Source organism: Apaloderma vittatum, unplaced genomic scaffold (assembly GCF_000703405.1).
Source record: "Apaloderma vittatum isolate BGI_N311 unplaced genomic scaffold, ASM70340v1 scaffold5196, whole genome shotgun sequence".
NCBI lineage: Eukaryota > Metazoa > Chordata > Aves > Trogoniformes > Trogonidae > Apaloderma > Apaloderma vittatum.
Genome location: NW_009721095.1, coordinates 17,485 through 37,392, shown reverse-complemented (window position 1 = coordinate 37,392; position 19,908 = coordinate 17,485). Strand labels below are relative to the sequence as shown.

The window sequence follows — 19,908 nt, the reverse complement described above, 5'->3', positions numbered from 1 at the left end:
AATACCAGGATGCTCAGAGATAATACAGCTATAGAGAGGCAGCATCTTTACAGGATGGGGCTCCAGTAAATGTTAGGGGCCAAAACCGGTGTGAGCAAAGAGGTAAGAATAAGCACTCTCCCACTGGGGCTTAGGAGGAACCTGCAAGGTTATGAGGAGCAGTGCTGTACCTGAGAGGGAGCTGGGACAAAAGGGAGACCAGCCTCTCACTACAGGACTCGGGTTGGCTAATGCTTCTTAGGGAGGGCTCAGGGGCGCGCTGGGAAGTGACAAGACAGCACAGCTGCGATAGCGGTCAGCCTGAGAAGCCAAAAAACTCCAGGGGTTGGCAGCAGCTGGCTCTCCCCCTCCCCTGGGGATTCACTGTTCCAGTTCCTAGCGTATGAGCACCCCTTTCTTCAGCACCTGCACTTAAGTTCTCAAATTTGCAGATTTTTTTTATTTATTTTTTTTAAAAATACCCCTGTAACGTTAATCACGAAAAACCAGTCCCCGCCCCAATTCTACTAAAAACATGATTGTCCATAGCTGGAGGCTTTACTGAACAACCTCAACCCATCACCATTAAGTTTCTCAAATGTCCAATTAAACAGCAGGCAGCTCAACCTTTAGGTAACACAACTACAAAAAATGGATCGTGCTCTCTTCTCTCTCCCCCCTCCTCCTCCTCAAGAGAGCTCTGTTACTTTTTTCTAAGCGCCAGCGCTACTCCAACTGCTACAGCTAATATAGCTACTGCAGCAGCCCCCCCGTACAGCAGTATAGATTTCCCTTCTGGCAGTAAGATAGGCTTCTCCTCTGCAGGGGAGGATTTCTCTTCTACTCCTTCCAAATGACCCTCCTTCCCCACTTTTTTTTCCCCTGGAAGCAGTATTTTCTCAGGTTCTGGTGCAGCCTTTTCTTCTGATGGGGCTAACTTTGAGACAGGTTTACTTAATATGGGGATTTCAGGTTCAACAAGCTCTTCGGCCCCTTTTCCCTTTTCCTCCTGTTTTGTACGCAGAAGTGTGGAGGGATGTGCTTTTTCAACAGCAGCAATTTCAGCTTGAGGTTTTACTTCCTGTAAAGAAGCAGGGGGCTCTGGAAATGCTGCCTGCATAGTCTCTGCAGCGACAGCTGACACCACGGCTTCCTCGATCCCCTCCGGTATCTCTTCCTTCTCCACGTGAACAATATCAGAGTTGGAAGAGTTGTTCTCGCTCCTTTCTTCAGCCCCTCCATTGCTGTCCAGGCTTTTGACTTCTTCAGGATCCATAGCCACCTGCTGCCAGGACTCTGGTCCCAGGGAGACTGGCAGGCTCTCTGTATGCCAGCTCTGACTCGCCGACAGGGAGACGGGCAGACTCTCCGACTGCCACGACGTGGTCACCGTGGGGGACTCTGGGGGGCTCACCTGTCCCGAGTTGTCACTGGTCAGGATGTAGATGTCATTACTGTCCTCTGCAATGAGCCCGGGGTACTCCTCCTCTTCAGATTCCAAGGTAAAGACTGTCCCCTATGAACGAAAAGGAGGACACAACACGTGAGCGATGGCTTCAGCATTATCTCCCCAGCACAGGAAGGAACAGGACACCTGGAAACTTAAGTGGGGCTGGAAGAAAGACGAGAGGGTCTCTGCAGGAGCAGCAGTTGTCTGACCTACATTTTAGAAGAGGTTACAAAACCCAGCTGGTCCAGCTCACGTTTCCAGGGAATGGAACCGCTTAGAAGAGCTTTGCCAGGAGCCACTCCTTTCCCTGACGTTACCACATCACTGAACCCATCACCAAAACTTATCACATGAGTATTATTAACCAGAAAACAAGACACCAAAGGCTGACACCAAACCTAAACAAAACCAGGAAAAAGAAAACAAACACAAGTACACGAGCCCAGCTGAATACCACTCCCTTGTCCATTTTGTGCAAGTGCTCTGTATTGCTTGTCCATTTTCATCAGTGCTGTTTCTCTTACATTTCCACATCCTCTCACATTTTCAGTGCTATCCGAAGCCTGTATTTCTATTTTGTATCAACAAGCTGGAAACTACAGTAATTCTAGTAGTTTACTAAAACCAAATTTAGCTATTCTTAACTGAGTTCACTTCCCAAGATTGTTGTCGTAACTTTGGCTACACAAGTTAAAACAAAAAACTAAGCACAGACATCCAAAGATGCTGACAGGGTTTGTTTATTTTTATTTAGCTAGGAAAAATTTGTAGACATCCTAAAAATGTGAGAGTGGGCTCCACTTAGAGAAATTGCCAGTGTAAAATACTGATTCCTTCCTTCCAGCACTGTTGAATCCAGTCACACATGGACTGCTGAGTACGTAACACAGAAGATACTTCCTTTGAGGGGAAAATTACAAGAGGGGAAAAAAGTGTAGAAGAACCTAAGATGGGTGTGATACCAAGAATGTAAAAACAAGAGAGAGGCAGAGAGAAACACCAAAGTTTGCTATGTGATGTAACAGAAATCTGTGAAACCGTTACCAAAGGTTCAGTTACTCCCTTGCTCCTAAGAAGTGCTGGGAGCACTTCCCTTGCAAATTCCTCATTCAATTACCAAGCTTTCCTGTTCAGTCCCATCATAACACTGAAAAAATTTAAAAATCAATTAGTTATCTTTCTTCCTGCTCCCTTCTGCAAGCAGTTCTCCTAAAGTACTCCAAGCAGTTGTCCCCACCTTTTTAAACCGTTTCTGACACTTGAGAATTTGGAGTTTGGTTCTGCTTCAGACTCCTATCAATGACTTTCCATTCCAAGACATCTCCTGGGTTGTTTCACAGCTTTTTAGGGATTCATGCAGTGGTCTGCGTCAGGAACTGATCCAAGTTAAAACCAAACACATTCTTTATTTTGCCCAGCTATTTTTAATCCAGTTTGACCCACTGAAATGCTCAAGCACAACTGGGTGGAACCAGGCCAGCAGCTGCACCTGCTTAACACTGACTCCAAAAGAGCCAAATCGATACCAGTGACCTACTTATAGAACAGCAGGAAAACACATTTCAGCTTTGGTAACTCCAAATTACCATTTATTTCCTCCCTCAGAATTCCCAAGGACTTCAGGGCCTACAAGCCAAGGGTTTATACCTCGGTGTATGCACACTCGCAGAGCTCACAGCCCCGGGCCAGCAGCAGTGTGCTTTTCTCTCAGTGAAGCACGAGACGCCCGGACTCTCCACAGACACGGGTGTACGGAGACACCAGACACACCACAACTCCTCACTTTCTAGATGGGGAAGGATCTACATACAAAAAAATCCACCAAAAAAACCCCAAAGGCAAGATGGCAGGCACAAATGCTGCTGGTCACCAGCAGCTGCAGTGACAGCAAATGAAGCAAGAGCAGGCCCCTGGTGAAAGCACTGAACCGGGACTTGAGAGAGTTTCAGCAGTAACACTTCAGTCTTTCATGGTGGAAACTATTCCCATGTCAATAAACTTTGTGTAAAGGGATCAGTGGAGCCTAAGTGCCATTTTGCAAAACTTGCTGGACCCATTCCTGGAGGCTTCTGTACAATAGTGGAGGCTCTAGTACAGGACAGCACTGAGAATCTAAGAATTTCATAAACTACTTTGGCAGGGGTGGGATGTGAATCTCATCTTCTCAGCCTGTGGAATCTTGGAATATATTTGTGCATGAGCAAAGGAATCTTGCAGAACACTTCAAAAGGAACTTTCCTTCATAAATGCCTTTAAATTGCTTGGATGTAGGAAACATAGAATCATAGAATGGCCTAGGCTGGAAGGGACCTTAGAGATCATCTAGTCCAATCTCCCTGTCTTGGGCAGGGACGCCACCTCTTGACTAGACCAGGCAACACATGGGGACCAAGCGAGAATCGAACCCGCGGCCTCAGTGTTGGTCCTTGTTGCCAGCACCGTGCTCAAACCACTGAGCTAACCGGCCCCCTAACATCATCCAGCTCACTAACATGTTCAGAAACTCTAATGAAAAATGGTGCACAGAGTTCCCCAGAGGAAGGCTTAAAAGCAAACAAACTGTTCACTAACTACTTAAAGCTCACCATGAAGTCTCAATTCAGAATGAAATAAAAATTAATAAAGCATTACATTTGTGAAAATGTTCACACACCACAAACACGCCAATAAACCCCAAGGCAAGTTCTGCTCTGTAAGCAGTGACTGACAACTCAAGACTCCGGTACCCTCTTGAGAGTCACGCTTCACTAGCAAGAACTAAATTTCCTTCAAAATGCAGCTCAGGCCATTAAAATGAAATGGAGCTCTACGACCTAGAAGGAAGCAACCAGTGCTGTGAAGTACAGGTAATGGAAAAGAAACGTAAAAAAACTTTAGTAAAGGCAGAGGTTACCACATCCACAGAGACCAAAGAGGAAGCAGTGGGGGCCAGAGCTGCTGCGCACTGTGTGAGGACAGGACTCGAGGTGAGGGCCGAGCTGCCCTGTTCCAGCAGAGATTCAAGAGCAGCCCAGGAGGGAGTCAGTCACCGCGGTCACAGCTTCCACCACCCTGCGCAGAGGATGGAGAGGCAGCCCGCTGCCCAGACATCCTGGGGTTGTACATTCACTTCTTCGATCATCAGGATTTCCTCTGGATGTTGATAAGGCAGGAAAAACTCTCCTTGTAATGTAAGCTACTAGCAGGCACCTACAATCATAGCTAATTTTTACAGACTCAAAACAAGGGCAATTAAACAACAAAACAACTAGAGGTATATTGCAGGTAAAACCTGCAATCTCATGAACCTCTATACTATCCTCTTGCTCAGCTCTACTCTTCTGCAAATCAGAATCAATTTATTTTCCATCTGTAGCACAACACAACAAACCAGACTACATCTGTAATCTGACACTAGCAAAAAGAACGGGCATATATGACTGATAACAACTCTTCTCTTAACATACCACTGGAAGTGGATGCATGTTGTTTTGACTGGTTGAACACAAAGTATGTAAAAAATTTTTCATATTATGTTTCTAAGGGTGATTGTAGCAAGCTTCTTTTCAATAATAAGCTAAAAAAAAAAGCACCAACTAGGGCCATATTCAGATGGCCTAAACTCCCCTGAAGTTGTGTACTGCACCGCGGCGAAAGCCAAGAGCCTCTGAGCAGTGACCGAGTGGCCCACAGCAGAGAGGAGGGAGGCACCTGAGTCAACGGGGACAATTGGGTAGAGAGACTGCGGGGAAAATTAAGCTGTTCTGATACTCCTCAGCACATATTCCTCCGGCCTCTGCTGCTGCTCTATTCCTGAACCACCATTCTTAACCTTTCCCTTTCCTCTCATGAGGAAAATCAAAACTGCTCTTCAGAGGGAACCAACAGATGACTTGACCATGAAAAAAATGAACAAGTAATATACACAAAGTACCACCACAGCTACTATGTGGACCAGCAGCTGCCCTGAGGCTGATTAACACTAGATCCTCAGCAGGTTAATGATTAGATGGGAAGGCAACACTAACATACAAGGATAAAGCATTAGATATTCTAGTTATTCCTGTATATCAGGGCATTTTTTAAAGGCCATGTGCTTTGCTGGAGTACTTTCACTGGAGACACGCTTCTCACAAAATACAGGTAAGATCTGGGCATATGCTGAGGGCAATGTGGAGAATAAACTGCTTTGGAAAGGGTAAGGAAATGAAGAGATGGTAACACAGGGAACAGGGGCAATCCTCAACATTTAAAATACTTCATTAATATATGTACCAACAATATGCACCATTCCTGCCTTCAGGAGAAGTGAGAGATGAGGCTCAAGTATTTCATTGTTCCTTTTCCAATGCAGACTGCACTGACCTCAAAAGAGTTATCAGTTGCTGGCTCCCTGTAAATGAGAGCCTTAAAAAGCCTGTCTGACTCCTTTTTGTCTTTACAGACAATTTAACTTCCGTGTCAGTGCCTCAGGGACAACTCTCCAAGCTTGAAGAGACATATTGCCCAAGGATGGGAAACCTGCAGGAAAGCTAACACACTGAGTGTCAACACATAATTTCACTATTTTGTCATCAAAAGCTTATGAAGTTTTAACTGAAAAATCAGACAGTAATAGGCATTACTTAGGTTACATGAATAGTATTTCTCGAGCTGAATTAAGAGTTAATTCAGAAAGTCAAGAGGATAAAGCTAGGATTTTGAGTTGATTTGGCTGAAGTTTGTGTGTTTTTTTTTTCTTTTAAAGCAGCTGCAATAAAATCTGAATGATATTTAGGACAATTCTCTTGATTCATCTACAGATGTGACCCAGAAGCAAAGCTCCCACTGACAGATTAATTCAGGACAGGATGGAACATGTGGAAGTGTTTTTAATAACCCAAGACCTTACATAAACCCTACTCTTTAGATTTAAGTGTAAATAAGGTGTGTAAGCGTTGCTTTATCTGCTCTGTTTATTGTAAACAAATCGTCTACTGCTCCAGACCTGAAAAAACAGAGTTCCTCTTTTTCAAATCCGGGACAGGAGACTAGCAAACTTGGAGTGACTTTCCTCATCCAGCATATTACAGCACCAAGTCATGTATGTCCAGACAAACAAGAGTAACACAGCACCCTACTGCCACCCCTGATCCCAACTGCTGCCACTTGAGGGAAGAGCTGGCACAAGTTACTATTGAGAAAGAGAACTGGGTAGTTCCCTCCCAGGCTAGAAGACAATGATGGTCCACAGCACATGAGGCAGTCTTAAGGAGAAAATCAATTTAATTTAATCAATTTAATTCGAGGTGGCATTTGCAGATCTAAAAAAGGGGCTCCAGAAGTCAATCATTGTCCTCAACTAACATGTTCTGACTTGTAGAAATTTTCTTCTACGAGTGACAGCAAGTACTTCTAATGAATGTGCTAGACAAGCTCTCAGGATAGGTGATAGCTATTATATTGCAGGGTGAGCTACACTAGAAAACTGGCAACAAAATAATGAAGCAAATACCTGAAAGATCTTCCAATATGCAAAACCCATTGGTTTGGGTTCAGCTGTAGTCCTGCCTGTGTCAGTAATCTGAGCTTTGCTGAAAATCACTCTCAGTGAATTTAGAACCCTACCTATAACATATAGTATGAAATTCTTACTTAAAAACACCTGTCAAGTTTCAATTATGATTTAAAGATGGCAAACATAACAAAAAAGACTCAGAAACTGACCATCATGATGACTATACTATTCTCCATAGTTTTCTAATAGGTCTGTTATTAACTATGTACAAACAAGCTGACTTACTAACTATAGCAGTTATTTTTGCTAAACAGCAAAAACTTCAACTACACTTAAGAAAAAGACCATCGGAATTTATGAGAATAATTTCAGGCCGATTTATGTAAAGCTGCTCCTGGTGGAAATAGACACTCAAATCAAAATTCTGTGTGTCTCGAAGACAGACGTAACTTTTTTCTCCATAAAAATAGTAGGGATAGTAGTACACACTCAATTTGTAACGGAGATGTTTTCAGAAAACGAAGAGAAAGAGATCACCAGTGAAGTGTGCAACAGAGCATTTACTGCATCTTAAAGAAGACTTTGAAAGCCCTGCCCTGGAAGCTCAGAAGATCAGACCGATGAAAACAGACTATGTCTGATTGCTGTGGACACTGCGTATGTTCTAGAAGAATACACACAGTTTGGTGTGTTTGGTTTTGGTTTGTTTTTCGTGTTCTGAAAAGCTCAGCTGGTCTCTCTGGTTCAATTCTCAGAGAAGTATAAACAGGCAAGTTAAGTCTGTCTGTGAAAGGAATGACCTGGATAGGCAACTCAGATAAAACTCATGTCCGGAGATGCTAAAAAGCCCCCAGAAAATCTATATAGCCCAGCAAGCCACCCATACACCCCAGATCTTGATTTTGTCCAGTAGAAGCAAAAATTCTGCATACGGGTCAGAGGAGTGACACCTTGCGGGGAAAAAAAAAAGAAATCTGGTTCCCTGAATCTTTTTCCTCCCCCCCTGAAATTAAATAGGCACACATAAAATTCCCAAGGAAAAGAATGGCTTGAGGTACAGGAGGAAATGCTGGCAGAATGTGAATGTTCCCAGAGAGCAATCTTTAGCGTGATAAAAAATTCAAAACACTCAACACAGCTAGGTGGCTTCTTAGGCAAGAACACTGACTTTATCTTGTGACATAACTTACTACAGAGAGAAAGGAGGCTGAGTCATCACTTTCCTTGCACGGGCAGTGTCACAGCAACAATATAAGTACTAGGAACCCATCAACTGCATTTGTGCTTAAAATCTAAAGTCTGAAAATACAAACAGCAAGCAGTGATGAACTGGCCTTGTGTCCAGGGATCCCAAGAGATCTCCCTCTGGGGAAATAAGCAAACTTCTCACAATAACAAACTTCCCCAGAGTTGGGAATGATTTCCAGATATAATAGAGGAACTGTGGTGTTGGTGAAGTGTCGCCTGCTGGGGTCGGGGCAGCTTCACTCCCACCCGCATGGACCGGGCTGCGGTTCCTCCGGCTGCAGCCCTGCTATGCCATGTCTCTCCAGACCTTCGCTGAAGTCAATCCTGACAGCGTTACCCTGCTAATCCTTCAGAGAAATGGATTATAAAAGGGGCAGCTGACAACAGATGGATCTATAAAAATACATTTAAAATAAATTAAAAAAATAAGTAACTAAAAGCCCTCAGGCATTCACTGTAGTATTGATTTTTGTGAAACTATCAAGATACGTGGAGCCAAGAAAAACAGAGTGGAATCCACAAATAGGACTGTACTTTTTATTAAGGAAAAGAGAAAAAAAAGGAAAAAAGGTCGTGTGAACCAAATCAAAGTACACTGATACATATTGCAGCCACCGTTCTCATCCCTTCAAGGAATGCTTTGACTAGAATAGTCTGCAGAAATAATCCTATTCCTTCCCTTGCTCTCCAACATAGCATCCACTACCTGCAGAGAGTCAGTGCCAAAGCCAACGCCCCTTAAGGTTTCAGTCTTATTGGTTTAAACTGAAGTAAATTCAGTTATTTAGAGACCACTTCTTCAGACAGATTTGAAGTTGTTGCAAGAGAAAAAAGAAGGGAGATTTAGTTGCTGCTTGACCATTAAAGTTCCTTCTCCTTCAGCCACAAAAAATAAAAAATATGTTACTGTACCAAAGAAGTTAATACAAATAAAAGTGGACATTTCACTGCAGTGTTCGACGACAGAAGCATAAAGTATAACTATTTTGAAAGGAAAACTCCTGTCAAGGACTTCTCTAATTAGATTGCCCCTTCTCGCATCTCTACCGTATTAAACTTACTTCTCTCTCCTCCAGTGGAGCACGTCTCTATTTCTGCATTGTCATTGTCAAGCCAGACACCTGGACTGCTGCTGCAGATTTTCATCTCCAGTAGTGCAAACTGACTGCCGCGCTTCACTAGGACGAGAAGTGTCTCCTTACTCTTTTTCTCCTCATGTTAACAGACTCTAATATGTAGACTATTGAATCTTAGCAGCAAAGAAAACATCAAAACTGGCAAAAAAGCCAAGACAAAACACTGGAAACTGAGAACAGCTTTTCTAAGCCTGAGATACGGAACTGTAAACACCATGTATATTTCTAGCAAATTTACTTTTACTCTCTTCCACATGGGCAAATAACCAGTTAAACTCAAATCTAGATCTGAACATCAGGAGACAAGAACCCCGGGAAGGCAGAGACAGTTTCAGCTATGCTCACAAATACAAATACAAATATCAGCCTCTTACTGAGAGAAGAAAGGTTATTAACTGAACACTGATAAACACCGATTGCATGCACTTTCACATCTTTCAGAGAAGTGAAAAGCAGATGGACTTGTAACATAAATATGAATCTGAGACAAAAAAAAGCAGCTAGCTTTCAAGTAATCTTACACTTTTTCTTCCCTATAGGCATTCCAAGGCTACTTCAGCATAGATGAAACCTAACCATGGAAAACAGGATCCACAGAGCTTGAAAAGAAATAAAATATTTGGGAGCATAGGTGGGAAAAGGAGAGGAAAAAAATCCTTACCAAGTCACTGGCCTTACTGTGCACTTTTCCAGGAGACCAAGAATTGGTTCTGATGCAGCAGCATTCAGTCCTGGAGAAGTCAGGCAGAGCAAAAGGGAGGGGCAGTACGAGGGAAGGGAGGTACCAGGAGGAAAGGGGAGGGGAGAGGAGGAAAGGGGAGGGGAGAGCATGCACACTGCTTTTAGGTTTGTTGAGCCCTGACATTGCTTTTGGGAAAAAGCAGAATGAAGCTACTGCTAAAATCAAGCTGGGAATTGGTTTGCGATAGTTCAAGTCGATAAAGGAACGAAATCTTAGTATGGCCATTCAGGTTCAAAGCAGAGTCAGGAGGAAGAAATGTGCCCCCCAACATGTCCATTTAGAGACCCTGGCATGCCAAACATGCTTTTTGCTCCAAAAAGAGAGATCATACTAAAACTTAAAAGTCAAGCAGGGCAAATGTAAAAGCAGCAGCCAAACCTGTCACTGCAATTAGTGAAAGAGGGAAGCTGTCCAGAAGAAAGCAAGATTTCCTTGCTTTCCTACAGTCCTCCAAACTCAACTTCCATCCATGTGCAAATCTAAGAGATTGTAAACTACATGGAGTAGATATTTCACCAGCTTCATCCAAACACAATATGCAGTGCACTGCAGATATTCCTACTTTGAAGATTTTCACCCTAAAGCAGTAAAACAGACCAAGGGGAAGGGGTACAGCATACAAATCAGCCAAAATCATAGCATTAAAATATTGTATGCACTTGAATATAAAAACATGCCAGCCATTCTCTCATCAAGCAATGAACCATCACATCCCAGTCCCACCCTAGCATGAGAAGTGAGCTGAATTACAGTTTTAGTGCCTGAAGGGAGAATGGTTGGGGAACACTCACTGTTTCAACACATCATCTCATTACCATATCTCTGCAGGACTCGGATGAAAAATCAAAAAGCAACTTCTCATCTCAGAGGCTCTACCTCTAATACCCCAAATTTCCCATTCCTCACAAGCCACATCGATTTCTTGAAATCTACTGCATAACTAGCCAATTTATCAACCTTTACTCTCTTCAGCTAGCAATTACGCTTCTGGTTAACTGTTGTCCACCATCCTCAAATCAGATGCTTTCCCAGACCTACAAGCCTCCTGAGACGGCAAAACAACTTCAAGTCTTCCACACATGCAGGACCTTGGGAGTTCTTCCAGCTGCATTGTGGCTGCACAGAATGACGCAGCAAGTGGTCCCATGGGATGACGCAGCTCTGTTAAATTCTGACTCCACTGATCCGCAGTGGGGCATCAGGAAGGGCTCAGCTGACCCCTGACCTTCAATTGGCTACTTCCCTCCTGGCAAAAGGTTGACTTCAATCCAAAAATTGAGGAAGATTCCAAATTATGTGGTGCCAAGGGAAAAGACTGCAACAGAGACACTACTTCAAGTCTGCCCCTAAAAATCTGGCTCCTACGAAGCTCTTCTCTGCTTCTGATCCCCCCAAAAAACCCAGACAGGCTGTTCTGATACGTTCTCAGTTGTAAGTAAGCTGTATGAAAGACCTATCTTCACATCACTCCCAAAACCCACAAAAATTGAACCTCTTACTGTCACAGAAACATAATGCACTGGAGACTCCTGGGTTTATACATTGCCCTTATGGCTCTAGCAAAGTATGACTGACAACTTGATCCGGCACACAGAGCCGGTGTGGCAGATGCTTATCTTAAAAAATGCATAACACTTGCACGATGGCCTGCCAGGTGGCTCTTCCTCAGCCCTTCTCAGAAACACAAACTCTCCCACCCTTACCCCACGCTCAGGTCCCAGCACAGCACTGCCACCCGCAGAACACCATCCCACAGACCCAGAACAAACCGAGAAGCATGCCAGTCAGTAAAAATGAACATTTGATTTTCAGGAAAAAAAAAAAAACAAACAACCCAAACCCCAACAATAAACCTATATACTCCTTTTGTCCATATAAAGCCACAAGCCCCATGGGTCCCCAACCCCATCCCCAGAGCGACTCACAAAGGGTTAGCGCAGCTAATCTTTTCGGCTGGAAAAGATTTTCATCACCTTGTCTCTTTCCTCGCCTCTTCTGCTGTTTCAAAAATAGCTCTGGCTTGTTTGCTGTACCGCTTATGTCAGTCTGATTTTATGCCTGACTGGATGTATACAGACAAGCTCCTAGCCCATTAAACACTGACTACCCAGATCTGTACATACATGCACAGTCACACAAACACAAAGCACAGCCCCCTCCCTTGGAGGCCATGCTGGAAAGCTGCTTGTTTTCAGAGGCTTTGCACTGTATTAAGTATGTTTATAGCAGGCCTCAAATAGGGGCTACAGAGCAGACCACAGCCTTTTCTGAGGTTAAAAAAAAGAAGCAGAAACCAAAAAGCATTAACATCCATCTGTCTTAAAGCTGCAAGCAAAGAGTTTCCCGGTGATGAAAATACTTTGAAATGTGAGTGCTTTTATCAAATGGCCTAAGGTCGTTTGGCTGCATGCTGTTAGCATTTCTCTCCATTAAAGGCAAACAACCCCTCCCAAGGGCTCTGAAAACTATTATCCACGATTGCCAGGAAGGGAAAGGAAATAGGAAGGTGCAGATGTGCAGAAATTCTGGAACAAACTACTCTTGAAAAAACTTCAGGAAAAGTCCTGAAATACAAGAAGCTGTCTTGGTGAGATTTTTCCTACTAGCACTTTTTAATCACTGCGTTTTCCTGAACAGCTTTTCTTTTTAGAAGAAATCAACTTGCTGGAGCCATTTTACTAATCCCAGATTAATTCTATTCAAATCTGGCCTCCTTCCCAAACACTGTAATCTAAAGCTCAGCCTTCAAGACCTAGCTCATCAGCTGTGAGCTGCCTCTGTGATATATTTTTAAATGAAACTTTCTCAGCATGCTGTGACTCAGGAACACTGGCTACCATGAATTAAAGATTTCCACAACGAAATGCAGCACAACGAAATCTTGATTGCTCATTCTACCCCTGTTCCTACATAGCTATAAAATCCAATATGCATTAGCTATTTTGTCATTTATGATAAAAATAACTCTGTACCTACTGACATTTCAGTATGAAGTGTTCCCCAATTATCTGCTAAAAAATATAAAATTTAAGAGGAAAACCCACCATAAACCATTTACAGTAGTCACCAGAGCATGAAGATAATATTTAAAAGATGAGTCTCTCAGGCACAGTATCTCTTGTTACGGGTGTTTGCTTCTAAATGCAATTCTGTATGTATATTAACAGGAAAGAATACACAGACAAAAGCTCACCCTACAGCAACAAATTAGCATCACAACAGGCAGGGTATGAAACCTAGTTGTTATTTGACATCTCAGGACCTCTTCGACTTCAAGGGCAATCCAATAAACCAGACATGCAAAGAACCGGAACAGACTGCCTGAGGAAACTGTGGAGTCCAATCACATAAGTCTTCAACGTCAACACCAGAAATGAATGGGTAAGAGTCAGTTCTGCCTCGGAGCACAGCGGTGAAATAGATGACTGGTCAATATCCCTTTCCAACCATGTGGTTCTGACCTCCTGATTTTATTTTTTTTTAGCTCGCTTTTTCAGAGGCATTCTGCTTCTCATCTGCTCACTTCTAGCAACCCCTCTTAGCTTTCACTCCTATTAAAACTAGCATCATGCTTAGAAAATAGATTTGAGCAAAGTATGAAAATGAAACATTGTCTTCTTACCCATCCTCCTTGTTGAATAATATAATCTGCAGCATAGTCTTCTAGATATGTCACCCCAAAGTTCACAAGTGCGCTCAGTGGTTCCTGGCCTCGTCTGGTTAACTCCATCAGAAATTGTTGTAGCAAAACCAGGGGTACCAAGACCTTAAAAAAATAAATATATTGTTAATAAACACAGAAAGCATTATCAATACTACTGTGCACGTAAAATAGAAGAATTCATGTGGTCCACAGAAAAAGGTCCAAATCTACAAGTCCAAAGATAACAGGGACTATACACTATTTTTGCATCTTCACAAGGCAGAAACATAATACAATTCAATTTTTTTAAAAAGCACTTAATCTGATAAGCAAAACACCACAGCCTAACTTCAGAGTTTCACTGAACAGGACTGCAGTGCTTTCTTAAGTTACATTTTTTTCCAACACAAGATTCAGGTAAAGCGGCAGAACAGGTCCGTAACTTGCTACCCTAGGAGTGGAAAGATGTAACATCAATAGTTTGAAGGGATATGCATCCAAATTGCATTTAAACAGCAAACTCTCATACATTTTTGGATAGACTGCACTAGGTAAGTCTCTTTAGTAGTTCACACTTAGCTTTCCATCAGAAGAGAAACAAATCACTCTTCCCAGCAGCATAACGTTACAGACGTTTAAAACGACAAACACAATTCTCTCTCCCATGTTAAACTCTCCCTCTTGTGCCAAATTAAACATGCACAGAATTCCCTCTCTCATTTCTTACTCCCATTCCTCCTTCCAAACCTTTTGTCTTTAACTTAATGCTCAGCCTCAACCCAAATAGGAATAGCTCTGAAAGGGACAGGACTGTGAACGCATCTCCTTCATATTATACAGTTCTAGACACTCCCTTCTGAAATTATGTTTTTGTTTGCCTAAACAACATGCAGTTAAACTTATAAACTCTAAATTTATTCTCCCAGAGCACACAAGTGGCCCTCTGGGCAAAGTTTATATGCAGCACTTAGCCAGGTTCAGGAATTTGGTATGAACGGGCCATTGGCATCTGAAAGAGCGCTATTTATGACATGAGAGAAAAATATTTGGAAGTTTTACTGCACTTAGTTTGTGACAACTGCATTGCACATTTATTCCACCATGCAAATAAGAACGTTGTTTCCCAGCTGCATGAAGTAGATGCAGGCTAATACTACTGCTCAGGCTGAACTCCAGACGCCTCCTTCCTTTCCCAGTCTCCTCCTCCTTCAGCCTGCTTTGCTTCTCTGTACATATCCTCCATCACCGCGCCCAGAAATCACACCTTAACATCCAAAGAGGAAGACGAATAAGAAAATAGGTTGAGTTTCAGATTTGCACTAAATCCATGGTGGAGACACACTGAGATGGATCGCTAGGAATGGATCGGGCCATAAAAATACTTGTAATCTGATAAATTTAAGATGTTCCAGGTGATTAAAAATTGAGAGTCCAGTACTATGACAGACAGGTTATAGTACTGTTTTTCTGGGACAACAGTTACTGCAGTCACTTAATTAGAAATGAGATGGCGCTTGAATTTTAAAAGCCTTTTTGAATTTTGTAATTAATCTCAGAGAGAGGAGAGGTGCAAACTTACGGTGCACAAACATAAGGAGCAGGTCAAGGGGAGGTATGTGTCAGAAGAAACTTCAATCTTTTTTGGATCAAAGTTAAAAAAACCATGCTGTCAAGACTAGGCATCTTTCAGAGGCTTTGGGCACACCCACATAACTCTACACCAGCATGAACACTGAGATCTCAAAATATTTGACATTTACTGTAAGCGGGCTGCCTAGGAAATGAAGGGAGCTGAAATGTTGGCATACTGAACACGACTGTTGCCATCTTCCTTTGCCAGCTTAAGTATCTAATCCATCCACTCCTCTCAAATTTAGCAAGGCTCTGCAGGCCTCAGGAGCCAGGGACCGAATTCAAACTCTAATATCCAGTCCCTTACAGACCAACAAACACCATCGGTTTTCTTTTCCCACTGAAATGACTGACATTTCTACCTTTGGGATCAGTACGAAGAGGTTTGCATGATAGCGCCCCTAGATCTGTGAAAGAAATTACCTTCACAATACTTCCAGAAAAGTTAACAACAGCTTTCTGTACATAAGAGTTGCTATGTGAATGGTGATGAGATTTAACTAGACCCAAAGTAAAAATACAGCCTTAGCAATTCCAAGCAACTGCAATTCCCTCCATCAGTAAGCCTGAGAAGGAATGCTCCAGGCTATTTATACTCTGACTGATACACAGTATCAACCACAGCATGCCAGAAAATATGTGGCAGGAGAAAACTTCTACAGAATTACTAAAAAAAAAAATACGCTTTACTATCATAAGATTTCTGATTAATTGTGTAAATGAAAGACTTCTGTCAATTACACTGTTGCAATTCCATAGTACAGTATTACAAATTTAAATGTACGCCAGAAAAAATTACTACAAGGAAAGAGACTTTGAAGAAGGTATATATCCAAAGCAATCGCTACTTCTGCTAACTTTTGACTGTTTCAATACAAAATTAATGTAATCCTCTACACGATTATTTCTTACATGTTGCTGTATTATTCTTTGGCTTCATTACTGAGTAAAAATGGGACATTGAGATGACTGCTAATCTACTTACTAGTAGACTCTCAATAACAGCATTTGTTATCCTTTCATGTGATGTACAACAGTGGGATTATGTATTTTGGAGTACGTATATAATATTCGATTTTAAGTAAGAAGCATAAAAAACTCAACAGTAGAGTATTTCAAATTTTTATTACAGTTTGGTGGTTTGGTTTTGTTTTAATGAGAACTGTTTTAATGAGAACTTTATTTCAAATACAAGATGAAAACTCCTACTATTACTACAGAATCCAACATCATGCCTATTATTTTCACACCAAAATTTCTGAGAAATATGCTAAATAATTTCTTTCCCTGAATTTTTTTACTGAGAACCAGTACTTCTCATGTCTGTGTGTAAAATTTGCTTCTGTGGGATGTTCATGGAAGAACTGACATTCCTATGTATTTAGCTGACCCTGCAGTATTTCCTCATTCAGATCAATACTCATGTTTTAGTGACTGAACACATTCCTGTACATACCACGTGCTAACTAGCTAATCAAATCTCTTCAGCACTTCAGACATACCACTGCACTCTGGAGAAGATCCACATTTTTACATGGAAAAAATAACAGCTAGATTTAGAAATGTCTTCTTCTTGCTCATGCTTGTATAATGAACAGGTTCTTTGAAAACTGGGATGACTAAAAAAATGAGACACGTTCCAAAGTGTAAACCAGACAGATCAAGCCTTTGTCCACACGGAGCCTCCCGCCAGCCGGCCAGCTGGGTAACCCAGCACCTCCCACAAGTACACGCTTACCCGTACACAGTGTTTCTCACGCACGTAACATCAAGGAATAGTTGCAAGGACTACTCTGAGTCTGCTTTGTGCCACAGAGATACTGGGCCTTGAAGTGATCGGCGGGGCTCTCTGAGTGCATCATATTCGATATATTAAATAGGCAGGGGGTTGTGCCTGCGTATGTATAATAATACATATCCACAACAGCAAAGGCTCAGAAATTTAAAGTGAGATTTCACATGCTAGTTTGTAGGCTACTGAAACCACTATCGAGCACAACTGATACAGCTTACATGTAACTGAAAACGTCTTTCATCTATGAGCTTCGGTTGTTTTATTTGTTCTAGTCTGGATCAAACCACAAGGCTTGATCACACAGAATTGTCTCTGTGGGAAGGTAATTTTCACGTTTTTAATCCTCTGACATCTGCCACAGCTACAGTTTCTGCTCCATACAAGAAACTATAGGATACATAATTGACCGTGAGCATGTTAACAGGGAGTAATTTATTATTGTTTGGCTAGCTCAGCTAGCTTTATGTTTTCTTATTATTTAGTCATAAAAGGGACTTAGCTTCAATTCTCCCAATAGAGTAAATTTAAATATACATCCTTCAGATTTTCACAAACTTGAGGCCAGCATAGCCTCATTTTTCTGCTTTATGCCTGCTAATTAGACATTATGTCTATTTATAGCTACTTTTAAAATTATTTTTTTAACAGCTTCTCCTTTAGAATGAACATTAAGCTAGATTGAGGTTGGAGGAAAGATATCTAGATCTCTTCTGTTACAAAATACGATTCTGATTAAGATGATGAAGGAATTTAAAAGGAAATGAAACCAACGCAAATGTATTCCATCTCCTCAAAACAAGCATTATTAAAGGAACTGCTAAGCATTCCTGAAGCATCGAGCCACCACGAAAACCATACGAACAGATGCTCTGTTATTCTACAAAATTCCCATTCTGCTTTGCTTGGAGGCTCTAAGTTTTGTCAGCAACAAACATTACAGGTCAGCAAAGATGATGACAAAAGACATCTTCTGGATGATATTCTCAGTCACAAACTGATGGACACCAAAACCCACTGGCCACAGGGGCTGCCCAAATGTAGCAGCAACAAAGGCTGAATCTTAAACACCCCAAAGCAGCCGATCCATCCACCCAGGACTGTCTCTTCAAGAGGTGCGTCCGCAAAGCATATGGACACCCAGTAGGTAAACGACAAGCGCCATCCAACTCCTCCCTAGCCAGCTGAGCCACAGTGACCAGTTTTATGCTTGTTTTTAGTTTTCACCAACTGAAAAGTAAAATGTGCTAGCTTAAGCCACCTTGATAATCAGATTTCATGGTTGCTTAAACTAAAATGCTATGAATCACAAGATGATAAACTGGAAGCACACGCACATGAATTATAATTGCCGGAGCCATGGGCCGTAACTTGTCAAGTAATCCTTAATAAATCGCTTTAAAAGTGCCCACACCCTTAGTTAAATGATCAGTTTCTGAAGCAAGCAGGAAAATCTAGTTAAGGAAAAGCATTTCTGGAAGAAAAAGATGTAAAGAGGGGAAAAATGATTTCTTGCTTAAGACTAAATTTTAAGACTCTCTTTGTGATTAACTTTGCAAATTGTTATTTCATTCTTTCTCCGATGTCCACTGAAATGATCAGAGAATGAATTAGATGATTAATTTGAATGATTAACAAAAGATGAATCTGGGAACAGTAATTCTATTCATTCTACATTAAAATTATTGTAAGATAATTCATTTACAAATTTGCATTTTGTTTTAAAAAGAAGCCTCATAACATTTTAGATAACTACTCCTGAAATCAGGTAGGCACACCATCTTTATGTTTTCTGAACAATTTAAATATTTTGAAGATATAAAAAATTTTTATTTTCACCATGTATAGTACTCTTATTAACATATATTTTGAACCCAAAATGGGAGCAAAGAAACAGTAGACAAGTATCATGAAAACATCTGTCTCAGATTTAATTCCAAAACTGCTAAAGAACTATAATTTTCTTGGGAATTTAAGAACGTATAATGTTTATTTTTTAACAATATGTCAAGTACTAACTCTAACTTTTCATGTTACTATAATAAAGGAAGATTGACCTAATACTTTTATTAGATAACTTTTGGCTAAATTATCTAAACCCCACATTATGTTCACATCTACCATTCTGATACTAAAAACAAGTGAGTACTTTTCGTTCCTGGTCCTCTGTGAAGCATAACTGTACCTAGTAAAAACACTGTGGACGTCAAACGGATGTGAAAGAGATCAAAGTGAAAGTCACTTATTTGGTACCTTGTTCCATCCACTGGCATGAGCAGCTGTCTCTTGTGTGCGCTCTCGATATTCTTGATATGTCACCGGCCTGCAGAAGTTAAATCAACACTGAAAGTTATAAAAGGAAACAAAAGAACAAGAATAAAATAAAATTCTCAGTTTCTAGAGAACAAAATATTTTCACATTATTTTACAGCAAATAATTTTCAAAGGCTAACAAGTCTTATGCTTCAGGACATAAAACATCAGCATCAGATAGGGTCAAGAAGGCATTACTGTTACAAAATTTCATATAATTGGTTAAGTGACTTTCATAATAATGCGATACTCTACAACTTAAAGGACACGAGGTAAGTAGGTTGTCTGATATGCTACTAAATTTTCTGTGCTCTTGCATATAAATTTTTTATAAGCTAGGACTTTAAAGATAAAAAAATTCCACGCAGAAAGATTTAAGATTTAATTTAAGATACAGGCCAATGCATAGTAAAACTTTTCTAAAACATACAGGCTACGAACCAACACAGAGTGCTTAACCCCATTAACACTATGTTAGGGATGAAGTCTTTATTTGC

At 41.3% G+C, this 19,908-nt stretch overlaps 1 protein-coding gene across 1 annotated transcript in view; it reads right to left on the bottom strand.

The window, feature by feature from the left end:
* Window positions 1-420: 420 nt before the first annotated feature.
* Window positions 421-19,908, bottom strand: part of BCL2L13 (BCL2-like 13 (apoptosis facilitator)) — a 32,539-nt gene continuing 13,051 nt past the window's right edge. Inside the window, exons 4-6 of the mRNA XM_009871230.1 lie at window positions 19,352-19,421; window positions 13,654-13,797; window positions 421-1,495 (exon numbers count right to left, since the gene is read on the bottom strand). Of these exons, the coding sequence (XP_009869532.1) occupies window positions 683-1,495; window positions 13,654-13,797; window positions 19,352-19,421 (1,027 nt within the window). The 3' untranslated portion in view covers window positions 421-682. The remainder of the gene's footprint in view (window positions 1,496-13,653; window positions 13,798-19,351; window positions 19,422-19,908) is intronic.